General features: G+C 40.6%; 1 protein-coding gene across 2 annotated transcripts in view; it reads right to left on the bottom strand.

Annotated features, from left to right (window-relative positions):
* Positions 1 to 20,495, bottom strand: part of LOC137384291 (alpha-1,6-mannosylglycoprotein 6-beta-N-acetylglucosaminyltransferase B-like) — a 994,997-nt gene that overhangs the window by 355,581 nt on the left and 618,921 nt on the right. For both annotated transcript variants that reach the window (XM_068058117.1, XM_068058116.1), the window contains one exon: positions 6,047 to 6,217. In XM_068058117.1, coding sequence (XP_067914218.1) covers positions 6,047 to 6,217 — 171 coding nt within the window. The remainder of the gene's footprint in view (positions 1 to 6,046; positions 6,218 to 20,495) is intronic.

Here is a 20,495-nt window from a genome sequence, read left to right as displayed (position 1 = left end):
ATATCAGGTTTGTCTGGCCTATCTGTATTGATCAGTAAGAATCAATAGACTGTTGATGAAAGGTCCATTCAATCTAAAAAAAATTACATGTTAAAGAGGCATTTTTATTTGATCTACAGGTTAGTAAACAGAATGCAGTAGTGACATGAATAATGATGCAATAATGTTGCAGCACTACTAACCATGTCCAGCACTACAAAATTGTCATCTTGATTTTAATGAAACATCTGATAAGGCATTGTAAAAATTTGCATTGCAAAAGATATACCATTTGGCATGGCACATCCTGACTCTTTCAGGCACTGAGCACACCCTCCCAAATATTTTATTTTGAGATAACACCCATGCAACCTCCATCACCCTCCCTTTAAAGGAGCTGGAGTGGCACAAAATGAGCCGAGTCCCAGACCTCAGATGTGCCACTGTGAATAAAGGGTGAATACAAAGCAGACACTTCTCTCAGGGAGTGAGGGAAAATCATGAGAGGAACAGCAAGAATAGATTCTTACATCTACAGGTAGTCAGTGGCAAAAAATAATATTGGTGGATACCTGGTGGTTCCCCTCCCCCTCCCGCTCCCTCTCCCACTCCCAGCCAAACATGATTCACTGCACAGAGAACAGAAGGAAGGGAGTGGGAAGAAAATTCCTCAGAGACAAAGATTCATCTTCATAACAAAAAAAGGATGTAGGTTTATTGTTAAAGATTGTGATGTGTAAGCTATATTAAAAGCACCACCAGTGGCGGGAGGCTTGAACTATATAAATGCACAAAGTGGTGTTATCAGCCAGGGATTAGATTAATATTGGAAATCCTTTTAGAGTACTACCTACTACCATCACAGAGAAATAATACAATAGGTTCTCTGTGGCAATGTTTGCATTTTAACTTTCAAGGGATATGTGACCATATACACATTTTAATATATTACTGATCAATTTCCTGTAGTGTTGCACATGGAGTCAAGGCCAATTGTAGTCTTCAGTTGAAGTGGGGTAAGGAGAATAGTGATACGGGGAGTGAAAACCAAGTGTAGTCTGCAGGCGAAACAGGGTTAGAAGGCAGGGATTAATGCAACAGGGTACACAGATATAATGCAGTCATACATTCTGACCTTTTTATATAATATGTGTTATTATATTATTATTTATCACTAAATAGAAAATCTTATTGCAATCTGCAAAGCAGAGAAGTGGAATTGGTTGGAGCATAGGGGTTCCTCTGCCGTATAGTCTGAGGATGTAAGAGACACAAAATTGTGGTGCTACAGCATCACCACTGACAGGAGCACGTAATTATAGTGTGACATGTTTCAATAGGCAGCTTCTATTTAAAAAAGTTCCGAAGAAGGGTCACTGACCCGAAACGTTAACTCTGCTTCTCTTTCCACAGATGCTGCCAGACCTGCTGAGTGGTTCCAGCATTTCTTGTTTTTATTTCAGATTTCCAGCATCCGCAGTATTTTGCTTTTATTTTAGTTTCTATTTAATTGTGGGCTTAGGAATATATAATCCAAAAGTTGACTGGAAATGCATGTTGACAGTAGATTTTTAATACATGCTTTCTATATTTTCATTCATTCGAAAGTGCAATGTTAGTTTTCACACGCATGTTGATTTCACCACCACCTCTCTCAACTCCTCCACTATTGCTAACTTATCAGACTGCTTATCTGACATCCAGGACTGGATGAGCAGAAATGTCCTCCAATTAAATATTGGGAAGACAGAAGCCATTATTTTTAGTCCCCGCTTCAAACTCCATTCCCTACCTACTGACTCCACAGAATCACAGAATTGTTACAGTGCAGAAGGAGGCCAATTGGCCCATCGTGTCCGCATCAGCTCTCCAAAAGAGCAATTCACTCAGTTCCATTCCCCTGCCTTCTCCACGAACCCTGCACATTCTTCCTTTTCATATACAATCTAATTCCCTTTTGAATGCTTCAATTGAACCTGCATCCACCACACTCAGAGGCAGTGCATTCCAGACCTTTAACCAGTCACGGCGTGAAAAAGTTTTTCCTCACATCACACTTGCTTCTCTTACCAAATACTTTAAATCTGTGCCCTCTCGTTCTTGATCTTTTCACGAATGGGAACAGTTTCTCTCTATCTACTCTCTCCAGACCCCTCATGATTTTGAATATCTCTATCAAATCACCTCTCAGCCTTTTCTTCTTCAACGAAAACAATCCTAACTTCTCCAATCTATCTTCATAACTGAAGTTCCTCATCCGAGGAACCATTCTCATGAATCTTTTCTGTACTCTCTCCAATGCCCTCACATCGTTCCTAAAGTGTGGTGCCCAGAACTGGATGCAATACTCCAGCTGAGGCTGAACTAGTGTCTTATACAAGTTCAACATAACCTTTTTGCTCTTGACCCTTTTAACGAAGCCCAGGATGCTGTATGCTTTATTAACTGCTCTCTCAACCTGTCCTGCCACCTACAATGACAGGTCCTTCTGCTCCTGCACTCAATCCCTCCCCCTGGCAACAGTCTGAGATTAAACCAATCTGTTTGCAACCTTGGTGTCACATTTGACCCTGAGTTGAGCTTCTGACCTCATATTCGCGCCACCACTAAGACTACCTATTTCCCCCTCCGTAACATTGCCCGACTTCACCCTGTCTCATCTGCTGCTGAAACCCTCATTCATGCTTTCGTTACCTCTGGACTTGACTATTCCAATGCATTCCTGGCTGGTCTTCCCCAAATTTTCCTCCAGAAACTTGAGTTCATCCAAAAGTTTGCTGCCCGTTGTACCAAGTCCCGTTCACCTATCACCCCTGTGCTTGCTGATCTACATTGGCTCCTGGTCAAGCAACGTCTTGATTTTAAAATTCTCATCCTTGTTTTCACTCCTCTATATCGCTGTAATTTCCTCCAAGATATCTGCATTCCTCTAATTCTGGCCTCTTAAGCATTCCTGATTTTAATTGCTCCACCATTGATGGCACACCTTCGGTTGCCTCAGTCCTAAGCTCTGGAATACCCTCCCTACACCTCTCCACCTCGCTTTCCTCCTTTAAGGCACTCCTTAGAACCTACCTCTTTGACCAAGCGTTTGGTCACCTGACATACTATCTCCTTATGTGGCTCAGTGTTTTATTTTGTTTTACAATGCTTCAGTGAAGCCTAGAGATGTTTTATGTTAAAGGTACTATATAAATATAAGTTTTTGTTGTTGTTCATGTACAAAAGACAAAAATTGGTTATCATGCTTTAAGTGATGTCTTACATGTACCAGAATTATCCAAGTAGTGTATGTATTAAAAAAAAAATCAACAACTGTACATAATTTTCTATAGTTTGCTGTATATTTAGAATCATGTAATAGATTAATAGAATCATAGAATAGTATGGCACAGAAGAAGGCCATTTAACCCATCGAGTCTGTGCTGCCTCTTTTGAAGATAAATCCAGTTTTTCCCACTCTCCTGATCTTTCCCCATATCCCTGTAATTTTCTTTCTCCTCATAAAGGCGGGGCTAAAGTGTGGCGAGTCGAAGAGACTTAGTAGTTGGCAGGAAAAAAGACAGAGGCGCAAGGGGAGAGCCAACTGTGTAACAGCCCCGACAAACAAATTTCTCTGCAGCACCTGTGGAAGAGCCTGTCACTCTAGAATTGGCCTTTATAGCCACTCCAGGCGCTGCTTCACAAACCACTGACCACCTCCAGGCGCTTACCCATTGTCTCTCGAGATAAGGAGGCCAAAGAACAGGTAAAAATCTAAATCCCTTTTGAAAGCTACTATTGAATCTGTATCCACCACCCCATCAGTCAGTGCATTCCAAATCCTAACAACTTATTGTATAAAAAAGTTTTTCCTCATGTCACCACTGCTTCCTTTGCCAATCAGGTTAAATTTGTGCAACTGGTATCAACCCTTTAGCCATTGGAAGCAGTTTCTCTTTATTTACTCTATCTAAACCTTTCATGATTTAAAACACCTCTACCAAATCTCATTTCAGCCTTCTCTGCTTGAAGAGGAACTACTCCAGCTCAAGTCTCTTTCTCCTCATCTTAGTCCTAAATGGCTGACCCCTATATTGAGACTATGACCGCAAGTTTTAGATGCTCTAGCCAGAACAAATAACTTTATCGTGCTGGGTGTTAGCTCATGCAAACTTTTCATGTGTCTCTATCATTAGGTCATCCTTCTTTATGGGATTAATTTGTGGCAGACATAAAAGACAATATGCCATTCTTCACCAACATTACAAAAAGCTTAAAAGAGCACAAAATATAAGAAAAAGTAATTGTGTTGTCAGAAGTTAGATGAATGATTATTGGTCAGGCATGACAGGTCAAATGGTCTCCTTCTGTGCTATATCATACTATAATTCTATGGTTATAGTACTCTTTTCAAAAGAAAGTTTATATATCCTTGGTGATTTCATAAAAACAAAAACATCTATTTTGTTGTCTAGTCTTGCACTTTATTTTACATGGTGACAGATAATTTCTGAGATTATCGATGGGTTAAAAGAATATTCCAATCTTCTATCACAACATAAAATTGCTTAATTCATGCATTAGGTCAAGAAAATGTAATGACACACCAATAATCTTCATTTGAAACCAGCATTTTCGAGATAAATGCCGTGGGATGTTTTTCAATTTTAAGGGCACTATACAAATGTAAGTTGTTCTGGTAGATAACATTAAGGGATTTTTTTCCACACAAAGCTTCTGCCTTTTTCTCCTTTCAAGACACTTTTTCTGGAGTGTTTAGAGTGCTGACAGACCTCTGGCATCTTGCTCAAGTGTCTATCTTCATTTATGAGTCTTGATAGGAAGTGTTGGCATCCTATCTGATGGTGGGAGTGTGTCAGAAAATACTTTGGTTATGTCTGCACCTGGCAACACACATGTAATTTCAAGCAGATGTCATCTTTTCGATTGCTTCTTGGTTATCTTGAGGAGCAGCAATTTAGCAGATTATTCCTAGCCCTTAGCACTGAGATTAATCTATGTATCCAAGTGCCTAAGAAGCTGAGAGCAGTTACTCAGCAGACCAAAGATCAAACCCGTCAGCTCTGTTGTGTATGGTTTGGGAGCATATCATCTAGTGAACCTAGTCACTAAACCATCAGCGAGCCTACTCATGTAAATCTACAGGGCATCTTAAAAGTTATTCCAAAAAAACATTATTTTAATCATTAAAGCTCACATATAGCTACTATATTTGATACATTTAAATTATCCATGTGAGCTCTTATTTAGTAACATTCTTTTTTGAGAAGCAGTGCAGCCCCTGTAAAGGGCAAGAAGCCATACAAGTAGACTTCAGCAATAAAAAGTATGAAACCAAAGAGGATCAAATAGTAGAATAACATTTGTCAAAATGTAAGTATGAGTCAGAGCAGTAAGTCAATAGAAATAATGAAAATAAATCTTAGAATATAATTAACAAAACAGATACCCAAAACAATGATGAACATATTGAGTTGTATCAACCACTTCATCTGCAGTTTATTTCACATAACCATTCAATTCTCACATTATTTTGCCTGTATTTATCAAACAGCTGTAAAAGGTGTATTCTGATGCCTGGAGCTAGTGAGCAATAGAAATTGCCTTCAAACTTGTCTTGAACAAAATTGGAGATTAGAAAAAAAATTGTTTCATCCCCCATAAGATAGTAGACATATGGAACAAACTCCCTGTTGATTCAGGATCAATTGGCAGTTTTAAAACAGAGCTAGATCAATATCTGTTGAGAAATAGGATCGAGGGCTGTAGAAATATTTCTTTAAATAAATTTCTTTATCATAGAAGTTTGGGAAGTAAATTAGAGGATAAGCAAGTGATGTGGAAGTGAACATAGACTTTTGATGCAAAGGTTTTGATTTTCTTACCTTCCTAAATATCACTACACATACTATGTAGTTAAATAACTCAGTACAGAGGAATAAAACATAAGTAACTTATCAAAAACATTACTCTTATATTATGGCTGAATAGGAGTTGTGTATTGGATTAGGATTATGCCTGAATCCAATACCCAATGCCTATTCAGATTCCACTACCTATTCACCTTTTTCCGTTGCCTCTTTCTCACATCAAGTTTCTGTTTGAGGTTCTGAGCTGCCAAAATCCATTGTGTTGACAATCTCCGGATTCTCTTTTTCATGAATATTAGTGATTCCTTCCCACTGCCCATGAGTTCGTGAAGTTGTGTGAAGTCTGTTCGATAGAATGCCTGCTGCTGTGAGAGAAATATATAGTCAAAGTGAAATCTCCAAAAGTAACAGTGACTGAGTTTCCTATTACTCCAGTTAGGATTAGCTGAAGTTAGCCTTTCACCAGCATAAACCTATTCATAGAGGCAACAACCCAATCTGTTGAAAAGATCATGCAAGTAAAAGCACACTATTACAGACCACAGCACAGAATTTTATCATTTTCTTTGCGCATTTTTCATCCTTATCCAACAGAAACAGGGCAAAACTTTCTATTGTGCCCAAGACATATGGGGAATGGTAACACTTAAGAGGATCAAGACATTGATTCAGTCACTGTTGGAGTATTACATTTCAGGAAGGAAATGAGAACTATGGAAAGGGTAAGGCAAAGCTTCACTGGAGTGATACAAAAAATAAGATGCTATTGTAATGAAGGATGGCTTGAAAATTTTGGGCTTTTTACACGGAGAAGGCTTAGGAGGAAATCTAATAGAGGTTTTTAAAACTATGCATGTTTTTGAGATGGCAAGGCTTTAGGAGTCAGTAAAAAGGGGTATAAACTCAATATTATTAGAAGAATAAAGGGGAAAGTTAGAAGACATGTTTTCACACAGTTAATAAAACATGAAATTCTTTACCACAAGTCGCTATTGAGGCAGAAACTATATCATTTAAAAGAAAAGTGGATAATTATTTGAAAAGGATGAATATAAAAAAGATATGGGGAAAGGACAAGCGAGAGATAGAGATGAAGATAGAGGAAGGTAGGTCCAGTTGAAGATATAGTAACAGCGTAGGAACATTGGGTCAAATAGCCACCTTCAGTAATATAAAAGCAAACTACTGCGGATGCTGGAAATCTTCACCTTCAGTATTGTTCATTCTATGATTTATAGCAAAACAAAATAACAATGGGAAATATAAACTACATCTGTTGAGATACTCCACTGCATTGTCACATGGCCTTCAAATGTTTGCAGAAAGATATCTGTTGTTACGACTGAGCCGGGAGGAGTGCACTGTCTTTCTCTAGTTCCACTTCTCCACAGGTCACAACACATATTTAAATGTTTACCCAGTTACTGATACGGCCAATCATACACTCTACACTTTATCCCAGGATAAAATACACCAACCAGGTTTCTTCAATAAACTATCAGTTTATTATAAAACAAGGCTTATCCAGTAAAGATGCAAAGCATTAACACAAAGTTTGAAATATGAATGTAAATAGATATTCCCTTCTAGATACACAACACCCACAGACACAGACAGAGACACAGGCAGAGACAGACACAGACCGGTGAGATAAAAAAAAGTTTTCTCTGCTGAGACTCACTTTACAAAAAGACAAAAAAATACTTTGGCCAAATACTTGTTCATTCTTGAAGGAAAAGGAGAAGATACGGAAGGATATCAGTTGTCCTTTAGTTTAGCATCCAACTACATGGAGACAGGTCGCTGAGATCTTTTCCAGAGCAGCTCTTTTCAGGTGGCATCGAGAATTAATCTGGCAGGCTTTCCAGGAGTTTCTCAGGAGAAATGCGGCATCAGGGTTTTAGCTATCACACACTGGATTTTACAGGGTCTCTTAGAGAGATGGGGGAAAGATGAGCTGGGTGTTTCTTTCAGCAGACTGTAAACCCAACTGTCTTCAAAACAGTCCACTCCCAACAAGTCAAAACCTCCTGACCACCATAAATCTTGACGTGTCACTTCTCAGTAAACACCTACCCTGGCCACCAGGTTCCTGTTGCTGATTTAGCTTAAGGCATGTGACATCCAGTAAAAGTTGTTTTCAAACAAAACCTCAAGTTCTGAAGTGCTTCCACTGACCTTTAAAAAAACACATCCACGGAATCTCTTCAATTCTAAAACATGAGTCATCAAAAAAAAAAATTAAAAATAGAAGCACTTTCATAACACTTCCATCCTTGGAGGAATGAAATGACATTTTTTAATGTGTTTCATTACTAATTATGGAAAAACAAGATGAAAAAAAATTAAAACACATTTACATACTCATTCCCATTCACTCTTTACCTGTAACAAATACAGTTCTGCTTTGCACTATCTTTTTACTCAGATAACTCAAAGCAAAGTTAAATTCCTGACAAAGCATCAGCAATTACATTATTTTTCCATGCAATGTGGATAATCTTTAAGTGATAGAGTTGCAATAGTAAATTCCATTGAAATAGTCTGGCATTCTGGTTTTTGAATTTTTCCACCAAGGCTAGGGGGTTATGATCAGTATATACCAGTGTCTCTCTATCGTCATAGCGGACATAGAATTCAAAATGCTAAACAGCTAGTAATAAACCCAGGGTTTCTTTTTCCACTGTTGAGTATCTCTATTGGTGTCGATTTAGCTTTTTGGAAAAGTATCCCACTGCCCTCTCTATGCCTAATTCATCATCTTGTAACAGGACTGCACCAGCCCCCAGGTCACTAGCATCAATTGCTACCTTGAAGGGCTTAGTGAAATTTGGAGCAGCCAACACTGGTTCATTAATCAAAATGGCTTTCAGCCTCTCAAAAGATGCTTGGCATCCCCGCATCATACTACCTTGGTTTTCCTTTTTTTGTAGCAAATCTGTCAGTAAAGCAGCTATAGTACAAAAATTTGTGGTAGAAACTGCACGTCCCCAAAAACCTCATGAATTGTTGCTTAGTCTTAGGGGTAGGGAACTCCACCAATGCTTGTACTTTTGTTGTTCTTGTTAACACTAGTCCTTGCCCAACTATATAGGTAGGTTACCAACGCTTTTTCAAATTCACTTTTGGCAAGGTTTATCACCAAAGCAGCCAACTGTAATTTTCTAAACAGAGCTTTAAGTTGTTCCAAGTGGTCCTTCCAGCACATTGTCAAGGTAAACCACACAGTTAGGAACACTGGCTACCACGTGGCTCATTAGTCTCTGGAAAGTTGCTGGGGTATCTTTTAGCCGAATAGCATCACTCGACATTGGCAAAGACTGTCTGGTGTGACAAAGGCCGATATTCCTTTAGCTCAGGGTGTTTAAGGAGCCTGCCAGTATCCCCTTAACAAATCTATTTTGGTAAGAAATGTGGCACTGCCCACTCTGTCAATACAGTCTTCCAAGCAAGGATTTGGGTAGGAGTCTGCCTTTGTTACTGCATTAATCTTTCTGTAGTCTATGCAAAAGCTAGTTGAATCATCAGGCTTAGTCACTATCATGACTGAGGAACTCCACCTGCTTTCACTTGGTTCAATTAGGCAGTTTTCCAACATGTACTGAATTTCTGCTTTCACCTGGGCCTGTTTCTCTGGACTTAAGTGATAAGGATGCTGTTTTATAGGAAAGGATTCACCGACATCCACATCATATATGGCTAAGCTTGTACATCCTGGTTTGTCCCTACAGACTCCTTTAAATGCTTTGAGTAGCCTTGTTAGACCTTCACGTTGTTCTGCATTTAAATGTGAAAGCACAGCGTCTAATCTCCCTAACAATTCAGTATTAGATAACCGGATAGTAGGAGGTTCAATTTGGGATTTGTGTCTAGGCCTCCTTCTGCCTCGTCCTTACTATCCTGTTCATCCTTCACTGTTCCTACTACCTGACATACCTGAGCTTGCTTATCCTCCTCCTGGCAGTGATATTGTTTCAACATGTTGATGTGACAGAGCCAATTCTTTTCCTGGCGATCTAGGGTGTCAAGCAAATAATTTACTTGACTAATCCTTTCGACTACTCCATATGGTCCACTGAACCGTGCTTTCAGTGGTTTACCCTGTAAAGGCAGTAATACTAACACATCATCTCCTGGTTGAAACGTTCAGTCTTGGCATGCTTGTCTACCCATTTCTTCATGGTTGTTTGGGAAGCTTAAAGGTGTTCCTGAGCTACTTTGCAGCTCCTGGAACACGGATACATAATCTAGCACAGAGTTTCATCCCTCTGTTCTAAAAGCTTTCTTTGATTAATTTAATAGGACCTCTTACCGCATGTCCATAAACTAATTCAAAAGGACTAAAACCGGTCGACTCATTGGGTGAATCCCTAGTGGAAAACAAAAGAAATTCCAGCCCTTTATCCCAATCATGGGGCTTTTCATGACAGTATGCCCTGATCATCGTTTTGAGGGCCTGATGGTACCATTCTAAAGCCCCTTGTGTTGTGGAGGGGTATGCTGAAGACTTTAACTGTATTATACCCAGATTACTCATAACTTCCTGGAAAATTCTGGATATAAACTTGGAACCTTGATCCAAGTGAATCTCAATCAGCAATCCATATCGAATGAAGAACTGGATTAACTTTTCTACCACTACCTTAGCAGAAACTGTTCTCCAGGGAATGGCCTCTGGGAACCAAGTAGCCATATCCATAATAGTGAGTATATATTGATGTCCCGCTTTTGTTTTCGGTCAAGGTCCCACATAGCCTACCAACACCCTACTAAATGGTTCCCCAAAACTGGTATGGGAATTAGAGTTGCCGGTTTTATAGCAGGTTGCTAATTTGGTATGGCACGTTTTACAAAGACCTGACCAGTAATAATTTCCACCTATACGTGAATCACATATATGTTCTTATGTTCTTATATGTGATTGGATCTTCGGAATCCCCACATGTCCCGCTATAGGAATTTCATGGGCTATCCTTAATATTTCCCAGCGATACTTGGTTGGTACCACTATCTGATGAATAACCGTCCACTCTTCATCTACAGGTCTGTGAGGAAGTCTCCACTTCATCATCAGAATCCCATTTTTAATATAGTAGCCTTCCGAAACTCCCTTTGCCTCAGCTTCGTTAGAGCCGATTGTGCCAATTTATTTAACTTTGGATCGGCTTGCTGAGCCTTGATCAGAGAAGACTTATTGAACACTTCCTTTGGATTATTCAAATCCCCAAGAAAGTTTCAGATATTCGGCTATCTGATTGTGGTGCCAATTTGTCCTCCAGCTACAGAACTTGTTTAGCCATTGCTCGGGTCACTATACATGAAGGAAAAAATCCTGGAACATTTTCCTGCAACTGTTTTGTCTCTTTGACTTCACATGGTCTTTCCATGACTACTGGAGAAGCTACTACTTTTGCTCCGGCCAAATTATTCCCCAGGAGTAGGTCAACTCCATCTACAGGCAAACTATGGACATCTCCTACGGTTACCGTTCCAGACATTATACCACACTCCAGGTGCACCCAATACAAAGGTACCGGTATATACATCCCGCCGATACTATTCATTAAAACCTTGGCATTCAGTGCGCTCTCTGGTGGAAAATTTATGCCTTTCCCCAGTAAAAGAGTATGGGTGGCTCCTGTATCCCCAAGTATAACTATAGGTTTACCTGCCTTATTTGAGGGATAAGGAGTTACTTTTCCTTTTGACAAGAATTCCCTATAACTCTCAGGTATCTTATTCATGACCCCCGCATTCACAGTAGTTTTTGTACTTGGCCTTACAGCTGCAGTCAGAACTACAGCCAGATCTGTCGTGCTCTCAGTCCGAGCCCCTTTCTCTGCATTGGCTTTGTGTACTCCAATAAGTCCCATGGGTTTATCCTGCAACTTCCAGAATTCTGCACGAAGGTGTCCCACCTTGTCACAATCTTCTTTCTGGCCTGAGGAGGAGATACCAGGACATTCCCATCTGTCCCTTCTTGTCCCTGGCTACTTGCCTTCTTTTCACCCTCCCACCTTCTATCCTTCTCAGGTTTGACGGACAAAGAGTTTGTGTTTGTAAACAAGCTCATTATCATCAGCGATCTCAGCTGCCAGTCTGGCTGTTGAAACCTTCTGGTTCTGTACATGAGTTCTTACTAATAGAGGGAGTGAATTTTGGCCAAATACTTGAAGAAAAAGGAGAAGATATGGAAGGATGTCAGTTGTCCCTTTTGGTCTGGCGTCCGGGTATACGGAGATGGATCACTCAGACCTCTTCTGGAGCAGTTCGTTCTGGAGATGTCGAGAAGTAGTCAGGTAAGTTTTCCAGGAGAAATGGGGCATCAGGGGTTTCAGTTATCCCATTCTGTATTTACAGGTTTTTCAAAGAGGTAGAGAAAGATGTCTTATCTCTCAGCAGGCTGACCTCCAATTGCTTTCAACACAGTCCGCTGCCCAACTGAACAAAAATAATATCTGAGAAGCGAAACCCCAAACAAGTCAGAACCCCCTGACCACTATAAATCTTGACATGTCACTTCTCTGTAAACATCTCCCCAAGTCACCAAGGTTTCCATTGTTTCTTGAACTTAAGGCATGTGATTTCCAGTAAAAGTTGTTTTCAAACAAGACTTCTCAGTGACCCTTGTAAAAAAAACATTCATGGAATCTTTACCATTTTAAACAAAATTCCTCAAAATTTTTTAAAAATGGAAGCACTTTCATAACAGTACATGAATCAGGATTACAAATGAAGGATACTATGAAGTCTATTAAATGTGTTAAATGTATGTTGACCCCCAGGTACTTAAAGTCTGATCTGACCCACTTAAAATAAAAAAATCCATGATCCCATGTGACAAAACACCTCTCTCAGTATACTTGACCAAGTATCGCAGTCCATTAAAAAATTTAGTGGCAAAAGATCAGAAATAGATCTATAAATAAGGGAACTCTGTACTCCTGTACTGTTTCTCTCACTGCACTATGTGAGTCAGAGATAATAGAGCTGGTAACCATTGAGTAGAAAACAAACTGATGCGCACCTCTCAATCATCTGCTTTCTAGTACTCTGCTCAACCACTTTTCTTGCTTATTTAACTTGGTCAAAAACCCTTCTGTATTTAAGGAAGAAATCACAATGGGGTTGCAAAGATTCTATGTGCAATGAATAATACATAGCGAATGTTCTACAATAACATTCTCAGAGGTGAATCCTATCTGTGATTCAAAAGTAATGTGGTTATCAAATTATTCAAGCTAAGATCATCGCTAATATTTTAATCACCATCTAGTAAAGAGATTGAACTGTAGGATGCACAATTGAGTGTATTTTTATCTATTTTTAAGTTAAGTAATTCAGGGACGGATTTGATGTCCCGTTGCAGTGATGATGGGACCTCAAAATCAGCCTTAAATCTGCATCTTAAAGTTCAGGAGGCCAGCTCATTAAAATGAATAAACCACAGTGCTGAGGGCATGGTGATGTTGCATAACATTGCTGTGCCATTCCTATGCTGCAACTTAACTGCAGATTTCCTTTACAGTCAATGGTAAAGCTCTGTAATTGTCTTCCTGCTGATCCAAGGCAGGTCCTTAGTCATTCATAGATAGGTTTATGAAGGTCTGCAAATATAGTTTGGTACCTAATCTCATTGGCATGCTTCCTTTCATCTTGTACCAGCTCAGCCATGAAATAATAACATAATGCATATTAAAAACAAACTCAACTGAAGGAATAAAGAGAAGGCCCCAATTTCCCCCCCAAAATATATCAAATTTCAGAAATATGGAAAAATATATAATCAAAACATTTCTTAAAATGTTGCTTTAAATATTGCAAAAATATGAACAAGGCCTGTGTCCCTGAATTTTCTTTACCGAACTCCCATTGCTCCCAATCCAAACAACTATACAAGGGGAAAAAGAGCAAACCAAGGACAATTGTGCAAAATTGTGCTGGGTGTTCATTTAAATGTTTTTTTGTGAAATCTAGTGCCTTTGTGAGCCAAAGGTATAAAAATGGTCACAAGCACTGAGGACACATCACTGCACTGCAATTTGCTTTGGCTTGGCCCACTCTCATTTATCAGCATCTAGCAAATAGACTTTCAATCAAAGCTTGAGCATCAATTCTCATTTCAGAGAACATTTCAGGACAAGAACATTGTAAAGAAGCTGAAAGTCCATATAATAGTTCCATATTCAAAAATAGAGAATGGAATTGCTGAATCAATCTGCTGCCAATAATTTGTGTAAGTGTACTCACTGCAAATGAGTACAGTATGAACTCCATCCCACAAGTAACCCAATATTTTGTTCAGATATTTCTCCTGCAATGATGTGGTAGGAAAATGGAAATTGACATTCAGCTAAAGTGGGAATAGCAATTTTATCAGGGCCTACCAGGTTCAAGTTTGATGGGTTTGGTTAAGTAGATTAAACCAAACTGAGCCATTGCTTATGGGCTTTGTACTTATCCTTAGTTGAGATTAGAATTTTTAAAATGAGAGGTGAAGCCATCCTGAATCCAATCCCAGTCACTCATGCCTGTATAGGATTAACTCAGTATTGATATCAGCCAATACCATTTGAAGTCTGCGAAGAACTGGGCATGTTGTTTTCACAATTGTTACTTGGCACAATTTCTGCTTCTTTGTTACAATTTCTGGCTTTTTCATATGAAGAAATGCATTGGTATGCAGACTCTTATTTCAAATGGATGCATTCAATTTTCAGCATCTTTCAATATAGAAAAAACGGATTTGCAAGGGAATAACAAAAATTGTCAACACAACATATTCATTATACTAGAATAATACTTTGCTCTTGTTACATTTTAGAGAATTATATGATTAGTCACACTGCACAAATAACACCAGAAAAAAGCTGTCCCGTATAATCATAATACAGAAATTTAACATCAATAGTTAATAACATTCATCAATGACGATGGCATTATTTTAAAAAGGAAGTAATTAAATTTTATAGATTTAAGGTAAAAATTAGTAGTAAAAGTAAAATATTTTCGATGAGCATGTAACCTATTTTACAGGCATAATTGCATTTAATTATTGTTTGTTGCCAGGCAGCAGGTTTTAAAATTCAAAAGCAATTCTTCCTTTCAGCAATTTCAAAAAGAATACAGAAATCATTATTTGTGATTTTCAGTCAAGTGAAGTTCAGCTGATTTGGTTCACAAAAGCTATTGAATAATTTATTTGGAAGGAATTATAGAGCATTTTTTTCTTTACAGAAAACGTCTTATTACATTCTTCCATACTTATACTGAAAGAGTTGATTAAATTATTAAAATAAGGAGGCCATGGGATTAATGTAAATAGATTTTGGGCAGGAAGGATTCAATTAAAATGCTCCAAACAATGAAAATGTATAGATAGAATATAAAAGCTCAAGAGAAAGGCAACCAATCCATAAATCAATATTAGACACTAAAGTGAACTATCTAGCTAGAGTTTAGAATGCTCTTCAATTTTTCTTTAGAGTCCATTTACTCAAATTGATGATTATTAAATTCCCATCTCCTGGAAATCCAGAATCTGCACAACAATTCATACTTTTACAAGTGCATGACTTTTATTGTGCTATAACTAAAATCATTGGCCGGGAATTTTACGGAGCCACTTGGAACAGGTTCTGAGGCAGGGGATTGGGGGGTGGGGGGGGGGGGGGGGGTGGGGGTGGTGGGGTGGGTGGTGGGGTTCATATAACGTTGTTTCCAGATTTTACCGACAGTGGCTGACATGGAGGGCGGACTTCGCGCATGGATGCGGCAGGAGAGCAATGAAGTATTTAAGAGGCCAATTAACTAGAATTTTACAGTGCACTTTGGGCTTTATTAATGGCGCAAGGGAACCATGGGGCTTCAGAGCCTGGCCTGATTAAAGGAGGCAACAAACAAGCGGGAACTCAGTGTTGGTTCTCTCAGTCAGCCGTTGAGAGAGCCAGTGTACTGTGCCAGGGAGGGTGGTGCACAGAGGGCATTGCCAAATGATGGCAGAAGGGGGGTAAAAGTCCCAGCATGCTGCCTGGGTGCCACTGGGGCAATGGCACTTGCTGAAAAGAAACAAATCAGGAAAAAGGGGCAGTGCTGTCTGGACAGAGGCCTTGCACAAGAAGAGGGGCAACCTGCCATGGGCCTCATCCACCCAGGCTTTGGGGCTCTGTTTAGTAGGAGCAGCAGCTGAGAGGGAGGGAGGTGCAGGTGCTGGCAGAGGCACATCAGCAACCTTAGGACCAACAAGAGGGCCAGCCTTGAGGTGGGCATGCCACAGAAGGGCACAGAGGAGCACGCCAGCAGCCTCCTGTGTGCATCCTCTGGAGATGGTCCACCATCCAAGGTTCAACTACCTCCAGATATCTGAATGTCAGTGTCAGTGAAGACTGTGACTCTCCAGGGAGGCCATCACTGATCTGTGTGCCATGCTGCAGGATGAGTGAGATCCAAATTGGTGGACAGCAATGCCAATAGCGCTGAAGATCACTGTGGCTCTCGACTAATATGCCTCTGGATCTTTCCAGGGATCCACTGGAGAGGCATAGAGTCATACAGCACAGAACCAGGCCCTTCGGCCCACAATGTCTGCGCCGGCCATCAAGCACCTATCTATTCTAATCCCATTTTCCAGCAGTTGGCTCGTAGCCTTGTGTACTGTGGCACAGAAATGTGTGAGATCTCCCAAACTGCGGTTCATCAGTGCATCAAGGAGGTGACCAGTGTCCTGTTCAAGAGGGCCGACAACTTTGTGTGCCACTAATCTGGGCAGTCAAGCGGAGAGGTCCATTGATTTCGGGGCCATCGCTAGATTCCCTCAGGTGCAAGATGTCATCAACCTCACGCATGTGGCCATCAAGGCTCCCATAGACCAGCCAGCAGCCTTCATCAACAGAAAGGGCTTCCATTCCATCAATGCCCAACTAGTTTGCGACCATCGAAAGTGATTCCTTCAGGTATGTGCACACTTCCAGGGAAGCAGCCATGATGCCTACATACTTCAGCAGCCCCAGGTGCCACAGTTCTCTGGCTCCCAGTGTGCCTTCAGAGATGAATACTGGGAGACAAGAGCTACCCACTAAAGACATGGATGCGATTCAGGTGCCTAGGTCGATCCGGTGGCACCCTTCAGTATGCCCAGCAAGGATCTCATGTTTCATGGTGGTCTGCTGTGCTTTACACAATCTGGTGCTGCAGAGGGGGGAGGCATGGAACAATGAAGCCATCGTCGATCCCGATGTTGCCTTCAACAATGAGGATGTGGAGGAGGCAGCTGACTATGCAATGCACGATGATGGAACTCATGTACCACAGGCAAGGCACAATGCAATACGCATAAGGGAGGCTCGGGAGGTGCTAATACACAGACTTTTCTTACAACCCTTACTACCTTTTGGAAGCATTCCAGTGAAACCCTACCTATATGCAGCCCTGCTGTTGCCGCCTTCATTTTGAACTCTATTGCCCAGGTACACATCACACATTGGCAAGGCTGAGGCACTGACTGAATGCAGCTTAGTCCATCGCTTATGCCCATTAAAGGAGGCAGGCTGCTGATGAAACCTCAATGGGCAGCAAGGATTGGAAGGAGATGTATCAACAATACATGAGCCCTTTATTGAATGGCACAACAAACATGAGGCTTAACATCTACATACTGTTTTCACCCATGAACCCCAAGTGCAGCTAGATGCTCTTCGTAAATCTCTTACATGTACAATGTGCTACCCCTGTGATTTCATTTGCAGTGGAGGCAGGCTGCTGGCCTTGGCAGCTGAGCTCTGGTTGCCTGAGGCCTTTAGGACCCCAGAATGCTGAGGTACTCCTGCACAGGTGCAGGACCCTCCTCTGTGGTCTCAGCTACTCGAGGCAATGGCATCAATTTCAGAGGGGCTAAGGAGTTGCTGTCCACACCAGGACAGCCCTGAGAAGAGCCCCCCAGATGTAGAGGCAGATACTTCTCCTCCCTTCCAAGATACACTTGTACCTCCCTGCTGACCTGAGAAGTATGAGGATCTGGTGGAGATTCCAGGAACCTCAGCCCTCTCTCACCTTGCCACTGTTGCTTGGAGTTCATGGACAAGGCAATGGCATGCATACTTGAACGTGGTTTAAACCACATGTCCAAATAAATCATCTGCTCTGTTGATCTGAAAGGTAATACTGATACTTAAGTTTCCATATGGCTGTGCAGACAAGCAGGTTGAATTGGAAGATGGCAAGATCCAAGTGGAACACAGCTGATTTTACCTGCCCACCCGTCCAGCGTTAAAATTGTCCTTTTATTTTTGGTGGCTATAGTTTTAAGGAAGGATTATGAGGGTGATTTCCATAGGCATACCTGTGTGTATAGGCTAGAAAACAACATAGTACTGAAACACAAAAGTTTTAAAAGAATAAATCATGCTCATTGGCTGTGCGACTTGATTTTCAAGCAGGCCTCAAATTGGGTGGCAGTGCTCTCACCTGAAACACGGGAGAGCTTTACTTCAATACTTAAATGTAAAATTGGGTTCTACACCCATTGTAGGACCCCATTGTGATTTTAATCGACAATGAGCTCAACTGCTGCAGATTGCTGAAAAACAATTAAAGTTATTTTTATTTTTTTATTAGGGCTAAGTGGATTTGGCCTCTAAACCTATATCAATATTCTGTTCCTTTGCCAGTCGCAATGCTTGCACATTCCCCCTCCCTCCGCCCACCCCAGATCTTCTCTCCTGCCCGAGGGCCAAATTTTCTGCTCTCCCTGGCCATCAAACTATCTGTTCAGTGCCAATGAGGGCCGAGCAGGATGGTTCAAGCCTCTCACTAATGCCATCATGTGGGCAGGACGGTCGCAGCAACTAATGCCAGCTGAATAAGCACACCAGACAATAATCATCCCCATAACTGGGAACATTATTTCTCATTTCTTCTTCCTCAAAAGAATATACTTAATAAAGAAATTGTTAAAATATACGAACCTTGATTTTAAACTAACCCAGCTGACGACAATTGGGTATGTTCAGACCAGACGCCTGACTTACACCCTGCTTGATTTTTGTGCGCTATTGCGCTATTTAAGCTGCAGGTACAGGCTCTTGACATGCAGCAGTAACACCCTATTTCATGCTTTTAGCTGGCCAACCGAATGATAATGTGTGCCAGTCCCGTGCCAACTGCTCGGCACAGCCACCAGGTATGACCTGCAAACCCATTTATTACATACAGGTAAGAATCATCCTTGCAACTCCAAATGTACAGCACTCCCTTAGGACCGCACTGAAGTGTAAGTTCAGATTACATGCTCAAATCTTGGAATGGGACTTGAACCTGTAAATTTCTGACTCAAACACGAGACTGCTACCACCACTGCCAAGGTTGACACCTTACACCTAGGCAGGAGTGGGGAAATTTATAAATATCTTGGGTACTGGTGAATTGCGTTGAAGTGTTGTTGCACTTGACAATTTTACTGCATCATGAAATGGCCATCGTCTAATTCATGCAGAACAGCAGGATCACCCAAAGAAACCCTATCCTCATAGCTTTGTTGGCTGTAACTCGTTATACAGGAGCAACTGAAAAGACTGCAGGAAAATTTTGCCTTGCAGAGTGAATGCTTTTGCAAAAATGCAGACCTGCACAGTCAAAATAAAAGCCTATATAGATGATCACTGCAAAAATAAAACCTCTCCACCAACTCCAATTATCACAAACTTGCTTCAAGGATTATAGTAAAGCAGATCAGACCAGAGGAATACAAAGTTTATATGGGTAAGGAGCATGTTGGAGGTTGAGCATGGTCAAAACCTGTGACATTTAGCTTGGGATCTGAGCTAACTAATTTTTCTTTTCAAAATGACGCTTGTTCTTTGCCTGAAGCACAACCTCATTTAGATCAGCAAAATTGTAACATACTGAAAATATTGTGCAGAAGATCACCCGCAAGGCTCTGTACCACAAATGCAGCCTCGTAGCATCAGTCCCCTTATGTAGAAGTCAGATTACTAAATGAATGATTACCAAATCATTTTTTCTTTTGCAGCAGAGTTTAGATCCCCAAAGACCTGTCCCAACCAAGTAAATAGTTCTTGTGTTCTGCCAGGAATCCTAGTCAACAAGCTCAGTGTGAGACACATTCATCTTTAGCTTTGCCTGGGCATATTTAGGTAAACTTAAATGCACAATTCATATGATAAACAAATGCCTTACTTTAGGAACTCTATCAAGGCTTTGGACAGGGTGAAGAAAAGTTTCACTAAAATGATACCAGAGATGAGGGAGTTCAGTTATGAGAATAGACTGGAGAAACTGGCTGTTTTCATTAAAATGAACAAAGAAAAAATCTGACAAAGTTTTTCCAAATTATGAGAGTTTTTTAAAAGCTAAGTAGGAAGAAACTATTTCCACTGATTGGTGAGTTGGTAACTAAAGGGCACAAACAAAAGACCATCACCAAAAGAACAAAGGGGGAGATTAGGAGATTTTTGTTTATGCAGAAGTTTTTTAGGATGTGGAATGCCCTACCAGCAAGTGTTGGAAGCAGCTCTTAAAAGGAAGTGGATAAATATTTGAAAAAATCTTGAAAGGATATGGGGAAATGACAGGGTAATGGGACTCTCTTTCAGACAGCTGGCACAGAAATTATATGCTGTAAAATTC

Source organism: Heterodontus francisci, chromosome 26 (assembly GCF_036365525.1).
Source record: "Heterodontus francisci isolate sHetFra1 chromosome 26, sHetFra1.hap1, whole genome shotgun sequence".
NCBI classification, from domain to species: domain Eukaryota; kingdom Metazoa; phylum Chordata; class Chondrichthyes; order Heterodontiformes; family Heterodontidae; genus Heterodontus; species Heterodontus francisci.
Note: the sequence above shows the minus strand (reverse complement) of the source record. Positions and strands in the feature narration are given on the sequence as shown.